The sequence below is a fragment of the Podarcis bocagei genome (genome assembly GCF_964188305.1).
Source record: "Podarcis bocagei genome assembly, chromosome: 5".
Classification (NCBI taxonomy): Eukaryota; Metazoa; Chordata; class Lepidosauria; order Squamata; family Lacertidae; genus Podarcis; species Podarcis bocagei.
This window is the reverse complement of record NC_138129.1, coordinates 101,671,561-101,691,530: the sequence shown is the minus strand read 5'-3', so window position 1 is coordinate 101,691,530 and position 19,970 is coordinate 101,671,561. Positions and strand designations below refer to the sequence as shown.

Below are 19,970 nucleotides of genomic sequence, written 5' to 3'. Positions count from 1 at the left end.
AGCTTGCGTTTGGGGGGAATGTGATGTGCAAAATGTGCTGGTTAGAGAAAGGAATGAAATGTGTGTCCTACTATACTTTTGAGACCTTAAGGTACTCAGTAGGTACTCAGACTATCATGGAGGGAATAACTCAATCACTTACAAGGTTGTAGATACCAAAACAGAGAATCTAGTATAGCCTTCCCCAGCCCGTTGCCTTCTAGATGTTCTGGATTGCAAATCCTATCAGAACCAGCTGAGATGGTCAGAGCTTATGGCAGCTGTAATCTAAAACATTTAGAAAGCACCAGTTTGCTGAAAGCTACTACATATTTACAGTAAGAAAGGAGTGGAGTTTTATTCTTTTCACAATGCCATTGACTTTTCTGCTTTTTCTGTTTTTCCTTTAAAATCATAAAAAGGATAAGCCATGAACCCTCAATGTTTCAGAGTGAATTTCTGTAATGCCTGCATTGTTCATCTTCAACTGAGAAGAAATATGTTGATTTGACAATGGTTTTCTATGTTCACTCAAGTTCCAAAATGCTGGGAAACTACAGTTGTTAAGGACCAACCTTTTACAAATGTTTTATTTAGGTCGTTTTTTAAAAAATGGTATGGTATCCTATCTTGTGGTTAGTTTCAGTTTTGCCACCACTTTGCAGCTAGATGACTGTCCAAGGCAGAGCAGTGGAGCCAAGTTCCAGATGGGTCTGTTGACCGGAACAGTCACACAAGAACCTGTCCATGCAACTGTGGCTCTTCCTGTAAACAACCAAATCTGGAAGGAGTCTGCCCTCCAGTTCCAAGGCAGGGATGAAGATGGAACAAACCAGCTGATTCCAACAAGCATTTCAAGTTTAGTGTCTGGGGTGGTGCATTTTATCTGCTGGTCTCGGCACTGTTTTTGCTGTAGTTACTGTATTTTGAATGTGCTTTCACATGAAAGCAGGAGAGTAATGTTAAAATAAAATCAACAGTAAGGTAAAGGGACCCCTGACCATTAGGTCCAGTCGTGACCGACTCTGGGGTTGCAGTGCTCACTTCGCTTTATTGGCCGAGGGAGCTGGCATACAGCTTCCGGGTCACGTGGCCAGCATGACCAAGCCGCTTCTGGCAAACCAGAGAAGAACACGGAAACGCCGTTTACCTTCCCGCCAAAGCGCTGCCTATTTATCTACTTGCACTTTGACGTGCTTTCAAACTGCTATGTTGGCAGGAGCAGGGACTGAGCAACGGGAGCTCACCCCGTCGAAGGGATTCGAACTGCTGACCTTCTGATCGGCAAGTCCTAGGCTCTGTGGTTTAACTCACAGCGCCACCTGCGTCCCATAAAATCAATAGTAGTGCTTGGCATTTTCCACATTTGAAATATGAGCATCATCTGCTAGTAGTCGAAAGTAAGCTGTAACGGAAGCAGCACGTTAAGTACCTGCCCATTTAAAGTAAGCACTGAGAACCAATACTGTAGAAAGTATAAAGCTGAGAAATGTCAAACCACAAAGGGAGCAAAATGTTCTTTGATATTTAGTGTGAGAGATAAACATTTACTTGAACCATTTGTATCCCTACAGGGGGTTTGGGGTTATTATCACCTACCTCCCCTCTTATGTTACCCGAAGCATTCAGTGCAGATTTTGGAGTGGTCTTTTGCTCAGTTGCAGGAACTTTGGGTTCGAATTCTGATTTAGTTATCGTTCCCTTTCCATGTGAAGATATATTTTCTATATGTTGACCTACAAGGCTGAAAATACAGCAACATCAGAAACACCTAACTCAAAATATTTTTACATATCAATACATAGAATATAGACAGCACAGAATTCTCACAGAGAACCAGTCAGTTGCTACTGAACTTGATAAAATAAGTGTTTTAGTGAAGAGCAGCAATATTCCAAGTATGGTCTCAACTGTGAAAAAAGTCTGTCCTCCAACACGGACAGGCAATGCAAGCCAGAGGAAACCTGCTTAGCCAAGGATGCGGGTAAAAACTTTTGCTTCTTTTTCAGCTTCTTCTGTAAAGTGACATGTGGTCAGAAGTATTTCAAGTACAGTAATACTGCCCCTCATTAACCTTATTGAAGGAGCAGAAAAAGAAAATTAAACCTGCAAGGTCAGGCAATAAAAAGCTGTTCTGAGTTACTGACTTTGATTATCTAGAAATACATTGTTAGTCAAGGATAGTGTTAGATTATTTACTTGAGCATATACTGGGAGGGGGTTGGTCTTTAAGGACTAGGTTTGTTTTTATTTTTTATCTATTACTATCTGTTAGTCACAGGGCCGGATTTACGTTTGATGAGGCCCTAAGCTACTGAAGGTAATGGGGCCCTTTATATGTCCAGCTGTCCTTTGTCAACAACAAATTGTTGCTGTTTTTTTGAGTTGAATATATGCTATATGGTAATTTACGGACCTAATAGGTATCGAAAGCCATTTGCACATAACAAAATATGTATTTTATCAAAGTAATTGTTGAACTGAAATACAATTAAGAAGTATACAAATAGTGAGATAATTACTATTACATCCAGGGTTTTTTCCCCCTTTTAATTTTTTGGGGGCCCCCAAGAGAGTGGGGCCCTAAGCTAGAGCTTGCTTAGCTTACACGTAAATCCACCACCGGTTGGTCACCTTGCATCTCTTTGAATAGACATGAAAATTAAAAGAAGAAGAATGAAAATCAATGGAACAGCCTATGGCAGCAGTTATTTTAATACTCACCCCTCTGGAGAAGTATCAAGAGCCGAAGAGTCACCCTGAGGCTGACCCTCAAGTGCCCCAGCCAGGTCACAGTCAGACTCGGACTGCTCTGCTTCAGCTACAGGGATATCAGCACTGGAGTTTTCTATTGCACTGAAGGAAAAGAAAACAAACATGCTTTTTACTTCTGTGAAATAACTAATATTTTTGCTGGAATTTCTAATACCATGACACATCAACGCACCCTTGTATTAAAGCAGTTGCCTGGTAACCACAGAAGACAAAGAACTGCATATAGCCCAATATATGAAACGAGGCAGTGAGGGAACATCTTTTATACGTTTTTACATTTTTGCATATATTTGTATATACTGCCTTGAGTCCCAGTCTGTGAGAAAGGAGGGATAATAATATTAATAAATAATGCATCCAACCCTCAATTAGTCTGTTGAGAGGGAGAGTACTCTTCTACTCAAATGACTTATTCTATTATTTCTTGCAGAAAGTGTGCAATTGTAGGGAATTTGTTTAGGGAAGCTTTTAATGTTTAATAGGTTATTGTAGTTTAGTGTTCTGTTGGAAGCCGCCCAGATTGGATGGGGTATAAATAAATTATTAATTATTAATTATTATTATTATTATTATTATTATTATTATTATTATTATTATTATTATTATTATTATTATTATTATTTCACTGGCATTATTAGAAATGTCAATAGTGAATCTTTAGCTATGGAGCAATACTACACCTGTCAATATAATTCAACTTAAAACAAATGCAGTTTCCTAACTTTAATGTGGTATCAGTTGCTGCCATGAATGAATCAAGTCAGAGAGTCAACAGTTGATAACCTCGTGTAGTTTTCTTAAAGTGCATATATATAATACATAATGCAGTGTGTTGGCTACCTATGTCAGGCTTCGAGGAATAGGATCCCTCCCCTGGTGACAGTAAATAAGCAGATCAAATGAAAGGAGCATTCTTACCATTTATTTCTTTAATAATCACAGCGAGAGACAAAGGAATGCATATCTCTCTAGGAATGGCATTACTCCCAGTAAAGGTTCACCCCCTCCGTACCCATTAATCTACATCACTCCTACGTCGGGTAATCTGAGCTTGTTGCCACTGTGCTTTCTGTTCTATCTCAAAGCCCGTCTAGTCTTAGGCAAAGGGGGGGTCAGGAATGCTTTCTAAAGACAGTGAATCTGCCAGCTGTCTCTCTCCTGGTATTTCTTCTTCTAGCTGTTCCTCACCCAGTATCTCCCAGCTTTCCCCCTCAGCATTATGCCCCTCTGCAAACCATTGTTCTAAATCAATGGGAAGGTTGGGGGGGGCTGCCACCATTTCTCAATCCAGTCCCTGACAATATCTTACAGGTTCACACTTCTTTCAGTTTCTGTTTAGAACAGATGAAAGGTTAATTTTTTTAATAGAAAAATTATAAACTGCTTGATCAGAAAGTATCTCCAGGAGGTGAAATGCCTCTTGATGTAATACTATGCAGAAATGGCCAAAAAAAATGGAATAGCTTACTTGGGCTGAGAGACTGGTGAGATCTCCGAGGTAGATATGCTGAAAGTACTATCAGGGATATCAGCTACACTAAAAGAACCTTCATTGGAATCCACTGAAGACTGTGCCTCAACTTCAGGTGTCCTCAATTCCTCCATCTCCATGTTCTGTTCAAAAATGTCAATATACACTTTAGAATCAGTTCCAACATCTGCCCAATTTGCAGAATTTATTTTAACTACTCAAAGCACAAAAAAGAATAGTGAAGCCTACAAGGCTGCTATTCCACAGGGTAAGCCAACCATAAGCAAGCTGGGACAAGTAAAAACTAACCTTTGAGCCTTAATACAATTCACCATGATAGTCAAGTGGTTCATCTTACTAAAACTACATATATGAAATGCTGCTATCGGGATCAATTTGTTGGGACGGGGGCAGCACTCAACTGCATTAGCCTAGCAAATACTTCAGGTTCCTTGTGGAAAATTCAAGTGCTTCTTATTCTCATAGTGCCAGTAGACTTGGCCGCGCAGTCCACAAGGAAACTATTGTGCAAAGGAAATGAGCATTCATAAAATCTTTACATCCCATCTAGAAATCTGCATTTTCCCTAACTAATTTTACACTTGGACTGCAAGCAGATTAAAGACATTTTTTAGCCATCAATTTACATGTAACAGAAAAGCGACTTCTTCATATTGCCAGTAAGGGTTGTTTTTTTAATAGCATCAGTATCGCTTGCCTGTGACCATAGGTCTTTCAACTGTCATTGCTCACAGGTTCTGAAACCTGCATAGAGCAATGTTCAGAACCTTCTAGAGGTGGGTGAGAAAATGCTTTTTGGCAAGAGGATTACCCCCAGTCCTCCAGAAGGGGGGTGGCCCCTGCCTATTCACTCGGTTGCTAATAAGACTGCTGCAGCACGTAAGAAGAAAGCTAGAGAAAGAGAAAATCAGCTCAGAGGATACAAGGACTGTGGGGAAGGAGGACCACTTAAGCTACAGGAGAGCAACCTACCTTTCTTCTCCAAGGTCCCTGTGCAGGAACACGTAAGGGAGAAGAGCAAGTTCTACTACTGAGAGCCAGGGCAAGTGGCTTAGGGAACCAGAGAGCTCAGGCAGTCCAAAGGAGGCACCTGTTCACACCCAAACATCCTGTGCCCGGTGCTAAACAAAGGCAGCCCTGCAGCTCAGCAACCGTACTGCACTTAGTACTCTCAACAAGAATAAAAATCATGTTATGATTTATACCCCACCCATCTGGCTGGGTTCCCCAGTCACTCCTTGAGAAAAGCCTCTATACAACGACTGCCCTAAACAGGATTAGCAGCCAAACCAGCTCTACCTAGTTCAATGGTGGAACAGACCCACTGCACAAATGTTGCTGATGCTGCCTTTCCCTTGAGGGCTCTCACAGCAGAGAGATGCCAGGGTTGGAGCTGAGCAGCCAGAGACCTCAATGGCCAGTTGGTCAAAGGGCTTTGCTGGTATTTAGTGTTTAATTCCTTTTTAAACCTCTGTGAGGGCACTCATTTGATATACCCATTTTATGAAGTAAATAACGGGGTGAAAACAGTATACAGTGGTACCTCAGGTTAAATACTTAATTCATTCCGGAGGTCCATACTTAACCTGAAACACCACTTTAGCTAATGGGGGCCTCCTGCTGCTGCCGCGCCGCCGGAGCCCAATTTCTGTTCTTACCCTGAAGCAAAGTTCTTAACCTGAAGCACTATTTCTGGGTTAGCGGAGTCTGTAACCTGAAGCGTATGTAACCTGTATGTAACCACTGTAGCTTCCACAGAGGTGGTGCCCGAAAGGAAGATAAAAGGCTAAATAAATCCTTCAAACCCTTCAACCGATAGGAGCAAAACAACACAACCTTTAAACTGTATGATGATATCAGCCTCCTTCCCTCCTCCCACAGTGGCAGCTCCTTCACACCCGACACTCAGACAGGCTCTCTGAGGTGCAGATTTACTCCAGAATAAAAACCTTTCACACACACCCCCCATGGCTCCCTCTCTCCTTTGCTATTTCTCAGTCTCCTCCCTCTTGTAGAGAAGCACAAACACAGCTGAGCCACAGAGACACACACACCCCAGTCTCTTCAGCACCCCAACCCCACAACATTCCCTCCAGCCTCTCCCCCCTCATCCCTGGTGGTGGAAAGGACTCTCTGTGTTGATCTTCCCCTCCCCCCATGCAAAGGAGAAATCAAAAAATGTAAAGGACCCCTGGACGGTTAAGTCCAGTCAAAGGTGACTATGGAGCTGAGGTGCTCATCTCACTTTTTAGGCCAAAGGAGTCAGCATTTGACCACAGACAGCTTTTCCAGGTCATGTGGCCAGCATTACTAAACAGCTTCTGCCGCAACTGAACACTGTGACAAGTGCCAGAGTGCACGAAAACGCCGTTTACCTTCCTGCCACAGCAGGACTTATTTATCTACTTGCACTGGTATGCTTCCAAATTGCTAGGTTGGCAGGAGCTGGGAAAGAGCAACAGGAGCTCACCCCATCATAGAGTCATAGAATCATAGAGTTGGAAGAGACCACAAGGGCCATCGAGTCCAACCCCCTGCCAAGCAGGAAACAATGTGGATCATGTGGATTCAAGTCACCGACCTTCCGATCAGCAAGCCCAAGGGGCTCAGTGGTTTAGACCACACATGTGAGGCACTTTCCCAATAGCTACCTAGGGGAAAGTTCCCCCCAAAACCCGTCCTCCCTCCCTCCCTCTCACAGCAGCAGATGAAGGAGAGAAGGAATCATAGAATCATAGAGTTGGAAGAGACCACAAGGGCCATCGAGTCCAACCCCCTGCCAAGCAGGAAACACCATCAGAGCACTCCTGACATATGGTTGTCAAGCCTCTGCTTAAAGACCTCCAAAGCAGGAGACTCCACCACACTCCTTGGCAGCAAATTCCACTGTCAAACAGCTCTTACTGTCAGGAAGTTCTTCCTAATGTTTAGGTGGAATCTTCTTTCTTGGAGTTTGGATCCATTGCTCCGTGTCCGCTTCTCTGGAGCAGCAGAAAACAACCTTTCTCCCTCCTCTATGTGACATCCTTTTATATATTTGAACATGGCTATCATATCACCCCTTAACCTCCTCTTCTCCAGGCTAAACATGCCCAGCTCCCTTAGCCGTTCCTTCAAGGAAGCCCAGCTAAAGCAAAGCAGGTAGGGCAGGCGCAGCCACATGGAGGAGGGGAAGCATCTAGAGTCATGCAGGGAGGCATTCAACTCCTGCGACTGCAGTGCCTTCCAGCTGACCCACACAGCGGGGCAAGCAGTGGCAGATCACTCAGGCAGCAGGCAGAAAATTTTATCTCAAGTTTTATCAGACACAGCACAGCACAACAAGACTTCTGAAACTGCTTGCCAACGGACCATTCCCTATAGCGGAACATGTCTAGCACCAGGGGAGTTTCAAGCGCTGCTATGACCGCTCCAAAGCTCAGAGGCATGGATCATGGCTGAAAGAATAGGCATATCCCCAAAGACTTGCCTCTTTTTGCTTTGTGCAGTCAACTAAACATTCTTCAGGATGGGTGTTTATACTGGAGTCAATGTGTTCCAAAGACAATGTTCCAATGGATCCATGGGTCTCCTCCTAGTGGAAAGATACAGAAATGTATTTAGATAGATGCAGCTGCCAAGCTTTCCTGGGAAACTTCGGCTCTGAGGAGGTACTTTTAATCCTAAAAGACATTTTTTAGTCTAATCTTTCACCATTTTGCATGCACCAAAATGTGATCTAGAGAGTGTCTTCAATTGTTTAAGACCTTTCAATGACTGACATTTAGCAAACACAAAGAGACCTCTGGCATCTTAAAACCAAAAACATTATGGCCAAAGTTGATGCAGACTGATGCCATGGGCCAGGGGTCAGCAACCTTTTTCAGCAGGGGGCCGGTCCACTGTTCCTCAGACCTTGTGGGGGGTCGGACTATATTTTGGAATAAAATATGAACGAGTTCCTATGCCCCACAAATAACCCAGAGATGCATTTTAAATAAAAACACATATTCCACTCATGTAAAAACACCAGGCAGGCCCCACAAATAACCCAGAGATGCACATTCTACTCATGTGAAAATACGCTGATTCCCGGACCATCCGCGGGCCAGATTTAGAAGGCAATTGGGCCGGATCTGTCTCCCAGGCCTTAGTTTGCCTACCCATGCAATAGGCAGTGTTTCTCAAACTTGGGTCCCCAGCTGTTGTTGGGAGTACAACTCCCATCAGGGAATTGTAGTCCAGCAACAGCTGGAGACCCAAGTTTGAGAAAAACTGTCATAGGGTGACATCTAATGGAGTTAGCTGGCCTACAGGGTTATTCCTGCCGCATGAGGAGGACTTCTCTTCCTCTTCTACCCCATTCAGTTCCTACCAAATTCACTCTGGAGAGTCCAATCGCATGACATTGGATAGCATACATAATATATGTAATTAAAATAGTTATTCTTCAAGGGGCCACAAGGCCTGTTGCAACAAAAACAATCAAGGCCACCCTTGTGTAAATCTTTAACAATGGCTGCACTGTTTACACTGGGCTGCATCCAAAGCAGCACCTGCAGAAGAAGAATTCCCAACTACCCACTGGGGTGAAATCAAATCCATTCTGAGAGATGCTCCAAAGGCCTAGCCTGGGGGATTGTCTGATTTTATCTTCTCAGATACACGTGGCAAAGATCCTGCTGTCACCACCAGAAGAGGCTTTTGGGAGGGCCATTTCACAGAAGCTGCTTTGGATGTAACTCAAGAGAGATGGCCAAGGAACCTTAAGACACAGATAAGCTTGTTTTAGAAAATCATTATGTTTCAATAATTTAGGTTCCATGATGTATAGAAAAAGAAAGCCATTCTGAGTTGTTGCTTCAAATTTAAACATTTCCTCTCAATTTAAAGCAGCCTTTAAATAATCCTGCAAGGACGACATTTTTCATGTCATATTCTGCATGCAAGTCCCCAATAAAGCTGTTCAGTTTCTTCCAGGCAGTTACCTTTTCCTGGGTGTTCTTGTCCATGTTTGCCAAGGGACAGTTCTCATTTGGTAAATGCAAAGAGACAGAGGAAGGACTCTCTTTACAAAAGACATGCCAGCTGGGTAATCTGTTAAAAGAACAAAACCACAGACAGATGCAGTTACATCATAGCTGATGCCATGAGAGGGCGAGGCAAGGATGATGAAATATGCCCTGACCCGCAAAAAAAAAAAGTTACCTACTCAACTCCTGTTTTGCCCCAAAAGGGCATTGAATGCACCCTCACAAATACAGCCTGAAAAGTGAGGGGTCAGAGTATGAGCATTCCTGGAGAATGGCCTGCATGCGAGGATGAGGCAAGTAAATGTTGTACTAATCTTCAAAATGGTGAAAGAGGAAGACCCAAAAAACCTAAATACTGGATAGTCTAACTCTGACATAAGGGAATAAACTACAACATATTATAAAGGAGTCTATCTGCAAATATCTTTATAATATAGTGATTTGTAGGAGTTAGCATGGATTTGTGAAAAATAAATCCTGCCAGACTCCAAGCTTAAAGAATTGCTGCCAGAATACATGCTTCAATCAAGTTGGAAGGGACCCCAAGGGTCATCTAGTCCAACCCCTGCAATGCAGGAATCTCAACTAAAGCATCCATGACACATGGCTACCCAACCTCTGCATGAAAACCTCCAATGAAAGTTTTCACTTCCCAAGGGAGACTGTTCCACTGTCGAAGAAGCTCTTACTGTCAGAAAGTTCTTCCCAATATTTAGTCACAAACTCCTTTATTGTCACTTGAATCCATGGGTATTAAGTCTCACCCTCCAGGCGAAAACATTCCTCTTCAACAAGGCCCTTTTAAATGTTTGTGGGGGGAGGGGATTATTGGTTTATGGGCTTTTTGTTGTTCTTTTTATTATGTATTTTGTGTTTTTATCCTGTATTTTTATGTTGTGCCGTTCCAATTTTAGTATATATGCTGCCAAAGCGAGCACGTGTATTTTTATGTTGTGAACTGCCCTGAGATCCATGGATGAAGGGTGGTATACAAATATAATTAATTAATCAGTTATTCATAAATAATGAAAGGATTAAGCCCCCAAATATCTGCTGAATAAGCTGCTTATGTGAGCAAATTATCTGGAAGCAAAGGGGGATTCAGATTGGCGCAAGTCATAATGCATCATAAGAATACATACTTGTATCAGCCTTGCCAATAAAATAAATATACACCAGCCTACAAACATACTGTTAGTGCATATGGTTGTATGTACAGTGGTGCCTCACAAGACGAAAAGAATCCGTTCTGTGATTCTCTTCGTCTAGCGGTTTTTTCGTCTTGCAAGCAAGCCCAGTGACAGATTAGCGCTTTTAGCGGCTTATCTGCTGATCGGATCAGCTGATAAGCGGCTTAGCGGCTTAGAAAAAGGGGGGAAAGGGAAAAAAACCAGCAGGAACTCGCAAGACATTGTTGTCTTGCGAAGCAAGCCCATAGGAAATTCGTTTTGCGAAGCACCTCCAAAACGGAAAACTCTTTCGTCTAGCGAGTTTTCCGTCTTGCGAGGCATTCATCTTGCGGGGTACCACTGTACCTAAGTGTCACAGAACAGCTTTTGTAGCATATCTGGCTTGCTACTCTCCTCCTGAAGATGGAGATCTGTGACTTCATGTTGAAGCTCCACTTATTTCCATCAGAAATTGCCAGTGTGGTGCTTTAGCTACATCTTTGCTCTGCTTTCAAAACACTCTTACATGCCCGAGGGAGAAAACACATTGATAACAAAGAATAGCACGTTATTTTTCAGCTGGTTTTGTACATTTATCAAACACAAGGCCCATTTCCCCCTCTGACTTTTCTTGTTTAGAATGGTAGTTTAACTAGTTAAAATCTAGTTAAAATCTAGTCCGCCTCGTGGGGCCCGCGGGCGGCGGCGCATCCTCCCGAGGGCCGGGGCGGAGAAGGGCGGGCGGCAACTTCTGTTTCAGTGTATCTGAAGAAGTGTGCATGCACACGAAAGCTTATACCAAGAACTAACTTAGTTGGTCTTTAAGGTGCTACAGGAAGGAATTTTTTTATTTTGACTATGGCAGACCAACACGGCTACCCATCTGTAACTAGTTAAAATCTATTGCAGGACTGTAGTCCCTCGACAGAAAGCAGAATCCTACATGCTAGTTGTTCACTACATTTACAGGGTTATTATGCCAAACACAGATTAACAGCCAAAAAGCGAAAAAAGCCCCCAAGGGAAGCCTGCCAGGCTGAAGAACTGGGGCGCAGCAGCTCACGGGAGTGCAGGGAAACAACATCACTAAGAATCCCGCTCTGTCCTTGCAAATCCCTGTCTGCCCGGCCCGCCTGGCTGAGCTCGCCAAAGCCGCTCAGGGGGCCCAGGGACCCGGGGCAGCAGCCAGACCTCTTTCCCGGACTCTCCTCCTGCTCTCCCACGAGCGGAACTCCGCCGCCCGTCCCCGCGGGCTGCCCGCCTCCCGGACCGCGCCAGGCTTGCCTAGGCCTGACCTCAGCTGACAGCCCGCGCAGGCGGAGGAGCCCCATCGCGCCCGAGAGCCCTGGCCCGGGCGGGGGCGCCTTGGGACTCACCCGGCCAGGCAGCCCAGGAGGAAGCAGGAGGAAGCCAGGAGCAGCCGCCGGCGGGGAGGCTCCTTCATGGTCTCCGCCGTCCGCCTCGTGGGGCCCGCGGGCGGCGGCGCATCCTCCCGAGGGCCGGGGCGGAGAAGGGCGGGCGGCGGGGCGGGCGAGGGCTCCGAGCGGCAGCCGCGTCCGCCGCCCGCGCTGGATCCGCGACGCGCTGAGCTGGAATGTGACGCGTCACCGCCAGGGGAGGCAGGGCCGCGCCTGCGCACCAGGCCGCTTCCCCTCCGTTTCGAAAGACAACGGCCCAGAGAGGCCGCCGCCAGCCAATCGACAGCGACCTTTTCTCCAAGGCGGCCGCTGATTGGACAGTTTTCCCTTTCCCCTCTCCGCCCGCGGACGGGCCGCGCGCTCCCCCGCCCTAAAGCCATGGCGGGGAGGGATAGGCGTCCTGCGGGAACGCCGGAGCGCTCGCGGGTCCCTCTGAAACTGCCTCGGGTGTTGCAGGCGGGGTGGGGATGGGGGTGTAGCAGCCAAGGCGCTGCTTTTCTTAAGAGAACTTACGCGCCGTGAGCACGAACCGACAAGAGCCTTAAATCGCTTTCGTCGATCAGGCATTCTCTACGGCAGCTTGCAGCAAAGGCCGCGCGGGGGCTTTTTATAGTCTTCGAGGCCCCCGGCGGCGATGTGACGCAGAGCCTCAAGATCAGGTTTTAGAGGCGCACTGAGCGCCCAATTTGCGGCTTCCTCTTGCACTATGTGGCGTTGTGGGTTAAACCACAGAGGCTAGAACCTGCCGAGCAGAAGGACGGCCGTTCGAATCCCCGCGACAGGGTGAGCTCCCGTTGTTCGGTCCCTGCTCCTGCCAACCTGGCAGTTCGAAAGCACGAAGTGCAATTAGATAAACAGGTACCGCTCTGGTGGGAAGGTAAACGGCGTTTCTGTGCGCTGCTCTGGTTCACTAGAAGCGGCTTAGTCCTGCTGGCCACATGACCCGGAAGCTGTACGCCGGCTCCCTCGGCCAGTAAAGCGAGATGAGCGCCGCAACCCCAAAGTCGTCTACGACTGGACCTAATGGTCAGGGGCCCCTTTACCTTTACCTTCCATGATGCTTGGGACTGGGCTCCAGCCTTTACCTGCGGTTGTGACATTGCAAGGGCTGCCCTAGGCTGGTCCTTGGCCAGCACACCTGAGCTCACCGCGTCGGGATGATGGACAGCACTGCTCTATACCTTTTCACAGAAATGAACGCAAAGGCCATACTCACTCACTCACTCATTCATTCTATTTCATAAAATCTATACACCATAGAATCATAGAATGATAGAGTTGGAAGAGACCACAAGGGCCATCGAGTCCAACCCCCTGCCAAGCAGGAAACACCATCAGAGCACTCCTGACATATGGTTGTCAAGCCTCTGCTTAAAGACCTCCAAAGCAGGAGACTCCACCACACTCCTTGGCAGCAAATTCCACTGTCAAACAGCTCTTACTGTCAGGAAGTTCTTCCTAATGTTTAGGTGGAATCTTCTTTCTTGGAGTTTGGATCCATTGCTCCGTGTCCGCTTCTCTGGAGCACCAGAAAACAACCTTTCTCCCTCCTCTATGTGACATCCTTTTATATATTTGAACATGGCTATCATATCACCCCTTAACCTCCTCTTCTCCAGGCTAAACATGCCCAGCTCCCTTAGCCGTTCCTCATAAGGCATCGTTTCCAGGCCTTTGACCATTTTGGTTGCCCTCCTCTGGACACGTTCCAGTTTGTCAGTGTCCTTCTTGAACTGTGGTGCCCAGAACTGGACACAGTACTCCAGGTGAGGTCTGACCAGAGCAGAATACAGTGGCACTATTACTTCCCTTGATCTAGATGCTATACTCCTATTGATGCAGCCCAGAATTGCATTGACTTTTTTAGCTGCCGCGTCACACTGTTGGCTCATGTCAAGTTTGTGGTCAGCCAAGACTCCTAGATCCTTTTCACATGTACTGCTCTCAAGCCAGGTGTCACCCATCTTGTATTTGTGCCTCTCATTTTTTTCCCCCAAGTGCAATACTTTACATTTCTCCCTGTTAAAATTCATCTTGTTTGTTTTTGCCCAGTTCTCTAATCTGTCAAGGTCGTTTTGAAGTGTGATCCTGTCCTCTGGGGTGTTAGCCACCCCTCCCAGTTTGGTGTCATCTGCAAATTTGATCAGGATGCCCTTGAGTCCATCATCCAAGTCGTTGATAAAGATGTTGAATAAGACCGGGCCCAAGACAGAACCCTGTGGCACCCCACTAGTCACTCTTCTCCAGGATGAAGAGGAACCATTGATGAGAACCCTTTGGGTTCGGTCAGTCAGCCAGTTACAAATCCACTGAGTGGTAGCATAGTCAAGACCGCATTTTACCAGCTTCTTTACAAGAATATCATGGGGCACCTTGTCAAATGCCTTACTGAAATCAAGGTAGGCTACATTCACTGCGTTCCCTTCATCTACCAGGCTTGTAATTCTGTCAAAAAACAAGATAAGGTTAGTCTGACATGACTTATTTTTCAGAAATCCATGCTGACTATTGGTGATCACAGCATTCCTTTCTAGGTGCTCACAGACTGTTTTCTTAATGATCTGCTCCAGAATCTTCCCTGGTATTGATGTCAGACTGACTGGGCGGTAATTATTTGGGTCCTCTCTTTTCCCCTTTTTGAAAATAGGGACAACATTTGCCCTCCGTTTGAAATTAAACACCGTTTAATTTCAAAAAAAATCCACAACCCAACCACATGTAACAACTACATAATCATGAAGGAGACCCTCCATATTTTAATCATTTTAAAAATCAATTGTAACAACTTGAACTAAAGCATTTTTAGTTGCATAATCGTTTTACCATTTTAAAAAAAAGTAGGCTAAAAAGATCAACCCAATATTAAGGTGCCAAATGGACAGGCACTCCATGTTTTTTAAAAGTAAATCTTAACATTTTTATTTTTTAAAAAAATCATTTAATCACACTATAAGATTGCTAGTTTCCTTCCTCATGGGTCCCAAGTGCCCTCAAAGCCCCAGCAGGTCTTTCATGTTCAGAGTCACAGATCTTTAAAAAACAAAACAAAATAAAAGAGTTCCTTCTAAGGCTACTTAGAAGGAAGATTTCACCAATGTTTCATTCTTTCTCTAAAAAGAGGGTTGCATTATGAAAAAAGATTGAAGAACTGTAGATGGGGGAAACAGGAGAACAAATTTGATCATGATGTCACATAACAAGTGAACAAAATGCAGTTATTGCATAAACACTTAGTACATAAACACCCTCACTGTTTTGATGTTTTTGTTATTTGTACTTTCAAAACCTGATCCCATGGTTCTATGAAAATTAACCAAAAATGGCTTCCAGAATAAATAATTTAAATTTTGGAACTAAAAGCTTTAATTTTGAAATTTTGCATTTCAAATTGTGTGAATTCATTACCCATTCCCTTCTATCGTCTTCTGTTGACTTGTCCCTATTTTCTTTTGTTTTCCATAATCTAGCTCTGTGTATGAAGAAATTCACTTCATCTCCTATCACAAATTCTCACAATGGAAATTTGCCAGTTGGCAGACTTTGGGAATTAAGCTGCATGGATCTTGAGTGTATATATATGTCTTCTCACTCAGGAAGAGAGCATTCAGTGCTGCTAACACAGTGACTGACTTCCGATTTGCTATATGAAACATTTTTATGGCCCTGGGAGAGAAATCTGGAAAGGCATCAGAAGCTATTGCAAGATGGGAGGCGGAGCAACCTAAAATCCCAAATGTCCCATAGGGCCTCCAGCTAGGAATCTCTAGTTTTGAAATCAGACACCACTATTGCCACGCTGTCCCCAGCTACACCTGAAAAATGAAACAAACATCATGTGAGGTGCAGGTAGTGGACCTTATCCAGCAAGAACAGGAGTTACCTAAGCGTCATTCAAGTGGGCTTCATTTACTATCACCAAAATGACCTTTGCACGTATACTTGTGCTGCTGACGTGGGCTTCATTTACTATCACCAAAATGACCTTTGCACGTATACTTGTGCTGCTGACGCTGCAATCTTACATATGCTTACTAGAACATGAACCACACTGAACTTTGGGAGAGCTTAATTATGAGTAAATATATTTAGTAAATATATTTAGTACAAGCCTGATTATATCTGATGCTTCTGTCTGTTGAGAAAATCGGGTTCAGTGACATCATATGGAACCTTTTTCATCAATTTGCCCACTCCCACTGCCTGTGTGTTCTGGGAGCCCTATTCCTCCCACAACCATTTTTAGGAGGCCCACTCATCACCCTCACAAGATACTTGGAAGGAAAAGCTGACACTTCTTAGCACTTTCCCGGACGGATGTGCACACCAAGAACACTCTGTGTTCCCCTGCTCTTCTCAGTGGATCTGAATGCATTGATCAGAACCATTTCTCCTACGGGAGTTCCTGTAATCTGAGGTTACTGAGGATAAGGGCTGGTTTGAATTTGATTTAACTTCCACTGAAAACATCAGCACTGACAAAAAAAAATTATTGCCAAAAGGTGCCCTGCTGGAGGGTGACAGCTTACAGGCACACAGGGCACCTGGTGACAACGATGCCAAAGTCCGTTTGCTCTAGCTAGCAGGTAAAGCTACTGAATCAGATGATGGCAGCATATTTGACCCATAACATAATACAATTGGTAGCCAACAGAGGCGTATTTCATAGGACAGAACCCTGCCCTATGTCCGGTGGTCATGCTTGACCCAGAAACCTATGCACAGGTGAAAGGACTTTTTTTCCTCTGAGCATGCAATAATGCAAATGTGTCAAATTGAGTCAAACTGTCCATTTAGTACATGCACAAGGCTTTACCCCCCCCCCAATATTTTACCCCAAAATGCCAACCACTTAAAACTTGAGTTTGCAGATGTCTGAATTTATGGCAGGAATTCCTCCTAGGGTTAGGCAGGTACTATCTGTCTTTACACCTGAGCCAAGTGGGATGAATGGGCACTATCCCTGGGTCAATAAACCTATTTACAACAAATATAAACCCCGGGACACGCGGTGTGATCCTATATTTACTTCTATCACTGCATTCCAGGGGGCTCACTCCCTAGTGTGTGTTCAGTGAGTTTCCTTATGTCCCTTAAAATCTTTGGGGGGGGGGCAATTATTATTTTAAAGTTCCACAATATTTTAGCCATTCTTAGTTAAGAAACGGGTTTCCTGGATTTGAACCTAAACCAGCCAGTAAACGTACCAACTTCTCACTGGGGCCGGCCAGATGCGTCGGTGGGAACCCCTTCCTTCAGCCCGGCTGTCCTGTGGGAGGGAGTTCCCCAGCTCCCCTGGACCAGCGCCTGCCAGGGAGAAGCCTCGCCTCTCCTTCCCGGGGGCGCCTGCACGTCCGGATGTGCTGCTCGGCCCGGGAGGGAAGAGGAGCCTTCTTGGCGCACGAGGAAGGGAGGCAGGGAGCCGCCACTGCCCTCCTTCTCGGCCTCCCCCGCCAGGCACCCGGGCGTCCCTTCTCCCCGCCCCGGGCGCGCGCCTGCCAGCCCGCGCTCTCGCCGGCTTGGGCTGCCAGCTGCGTTGCACGCCGATCTGGGAGCCACCGCGGCCTGGCCGGCTGGAGCCCCGAGGGAGCGGCGGCCCGTGGGAATCCCGGGGATCCTTGGCTTGGGGAACGGAGGGATCTCCAGCCCTGCAAGTCAGTTCCAGGCAGCTGGCGGAGGGACGCTGGCACTGGATCAAAAGGCGGAAGTGAACGGAAATGGCACCATAAAGGTATTTTCATGCTGGGAGCTAAACGCACACACATGTTTCGGTTTCCCCTGAACAACTTTCACGTGTGTGCCCAGCTTGCACAAGAGGAGGCCAGAGATTTTGGGGTGCTATATATGAAAGAACACATGGAGCCTAAATACCAAATCCTTGGCGTGTTTGCTCCCAAGTAAAGCCAACAGATTTTGTTGACTTCTGGTTACTGGTGATCATGAAGGGCCGGAGGAAGGAGAAGCCAAGCAATGTGACTGCCTAGGAGGAGCCAAGATAGTGGGCCCTGTTTCCGAAGCAGTCGGATGATGGGGTCCCCAAGTGTTGTAGCACAGCTTCTCTTGGTGGTTTCTGTGGCCATGGGAACTGACTGCTGTGCTTTTGACCTGCAGATCTTGGCTTGATGGACTTGTTTTCTTTCTAGGTGCCAGCAGTGACCTAGAAAACCAGGGACAAGTCTGGGCATGAGTTCCATCATCCATTGATGTTGTAAGGAAGAGCCGTGAGACAGGGACTTGGCCGGAATCATGCTGCCTGCTCAGCTGGGACCAAACACACGGCAGCGCTGGCAGAAAGTGTTGTATAAAAGGCAGCCCTTTCCTGATAACTATGTGGACCAGAGTTTCCTAGAGAAGCTACGCAAGAACATCCATGCCCGCAAGTACCAGTACTGGGCGGTGGTGTTTGAGTCCGGAGTGGTCATACAGCAGCTGTGCAGCGTCTGCGTCTTTGTCGTCATCTGGCGGTACATGGATGTGGGGCTGCTGGCTCCCCAGTGGTTATTTGGCGCTGGCTTGGTGACTTCCTTGGTAGGTTACATCCTTTTTGACGTATTGGACTCAGGAATGGGGAGAAACCAGAGCGGCCAGACGCGTTGGGCAGATCTGAAAAACACGGTGGTGTTTGTGGCCTTCACCTACGGCTTCTCCCCAGTGTTGAAAACACTGACTGAGTCCATCAGCACAGACACAATTTATGCCATGTCTTCTCTCATGCTCCTGGGACATCTGATCTTCTATGACTACGGCGCCAATGCTGCCATTGTGTCCAGCACTCTGTCCCTTAACATGGCCATCTTTGCCTCGGTCTGCTTGGCCTCGCGGTTGCCTCGCTCCTTGCACGCCTTCGTCATGGTGACATTCGCTATCCAGATCTTTGCCCTGTGGCCCATGCTGCAAAAGAAGCTCAAAGCCCGGACTCCCCGCTGCTATGTTGTCGCCACTTTGCTCTTTGCTCTGTCTGCCTTGGTGGGCCTGCTGACCATCTCCAGCATTGGCATGGTTCTCTTTGCCCTTCTTCTCGTCTCCATCTCCTGCCTGTGTCCTTACTGCCTCATCAAGCTGCAGCTCTTCAAAGACAACATCCACGGGCCTTGGGATGAAGCTGAAATCAAGGAAGACCTCTCCAAGTTCCTCATGTAAAGCAGGCGAGGCCCTAAGAAAGGCAGCTGCTGATGCCAAAACAAAAATAAAACTGCATCTCCGCTGAGATACTGGGGCCTTGTGAATAGGTGTGGGTCAATCTGAACTTCATTCTATCATTTATTACTGCCGATCATGGCAGAAGTATCAAAGGTTGACATAGCCTAAAAGGACAAGAGTGACCCTGCTACCAGTCTGATCCCAGCCTTGTGTCCTGAAAGGCATTCAGGTCTATTCTGACTTCCTCACACCCTGCATAAAGGCCAGCACATGCTGATTTCGTTACCAGGTACAGTCTGTTCATCCCCTGAATGGAGACCATCAAAATAATGCCAGGGTAATTTGAAGGCAGAGACAAAAGGGAACCAGCTCAGTCACAGCCAGCTAGAAGGAGAGTCTTCCAAGCTCTTCATTTGCAAGATGGTGAGGTGATAAATGGGCATGAACTCTGGGGGAAATACCTTGGGAACTCTGGGAGTTGCTCACCTCAAAGCCTCCTCCCTTCTCCATGAAGGAAAAGGGTAGAAAGGAACCCTAAAATGTGTAGCCAGTGGATCTCCTAGCTCCCACAAGGACCTTCTTTCAGCACCCAAGGAACCAACATGCACGTGCTTCAGGACAGATATACTCTTCCTCCCCAACTCTCCATTTCATCTCTCTTTAGATCAAGGTGTGTGTATTGCAGGATTTGCTGCCTGCTTACATTGCAATTTTGCTGTCTGAAGCAGCATTTATATATAATGCATGTCTCTTCCATGTCATATAATAAACCAACTTTCTCTATTCCTTTGGTGTGAAAACTTAACATTTCTAAGAGAGCAAAGAAGTTTTGTCTCCTATCAAGCATAATTTTTTTGCCCAGATGTGGGAGGAAAATACCAAAAGTATCCACTTCCTTTTGAAAAGAGATGTCTTTCTACTGAGTTTGTTTACCTGTGAGTAAATAAAACAGCAAGAAGTGTGCATGCATGCCATGAGACCAGTGCGA

The 19,970-nt window shown here is 46.0% G+C and overlaps 2 protein-coding genes across 4 annotated transcripts in view; one reads left to right on the top strand and one right to left on the bottom strand.

The window, feature by feature from the left end:
• The window catches only part of SUCO (SUN domain containing ossification factor), a 41,303-nt gene extending 29,350 nt beyond the window's left edge, over positions 1 to 11,953 (bottom strand). For both annotated transcript variants that reach the window (XM_081193277.1, XM_081193278.1), the window contains exons 1-6: positions 11,804 to 11,953; positions 9,214 to 9,322; positions 7,716 to 7,820; positions 4,223 to 4,368; positions 2,704 to 2,835; positions 1,579 to 1,723 (exon numbers count right to left, since the gene is read on the bottom strand). In XM_081193277.1, coding sequence (XP_081049403.1) covers positions 1,579 to 1,723; positions 2,704 to 2,835; positions 4,223 to 4,368; positions 7,716 to 7,820; positions 9,214 to 9,322; positions 11,804 to 11,871 — 705 coding nt within the window. In that variant the 5' untranslated portion in view covers positions 11,872 to 11,953. The remainder of the gene's footprint in view (positions 1 to 1,578; positions 1,724 to 2,703; positions 2,836 to 4,222; positions 4,369 to 7,715; positions 7,821 to 9,213; positions 9,323 to 11,803) is intronic.
• Positions 11,954 to 16,295: 4,342 nt separating this feature from the next.
• PIGC (phosphatidylinositol glycan anchor biosynthesis class C) lies at positions 16,296 to 19,765 on the top strand. Of its 2 annotated transcripts, none has more exons than XM_081193333.1 (2): positions 16,296 to 16,428; positions 17,986 to 19,765. In XM_081193333.1, the coding sequence occupies exon 2, from the start codon at positions 18,089 to 18,091 to the stop codon at positions 18,980 to 18,982; it is 894 nt and encodes a 297-aa protein (XP_081049459.1). In that variant the 5' UTR covers positions 16,296 to 16,428; positions 17,986 to 18,088; the 3' UTR covers positions 18,983 to 19,765. The 2 variants fall into 2 exon arrangements, with proteins under 2 accessions (XP_081049459.1, XP_081049460.1); XM_081193334.1 differs by lacking the exon at positions 16,296 to 16,428 and adding an exon at positions 17,396 to 17,573.
• Positions 19,766 to 19,970: the final 205 nt, after the last annotated feature.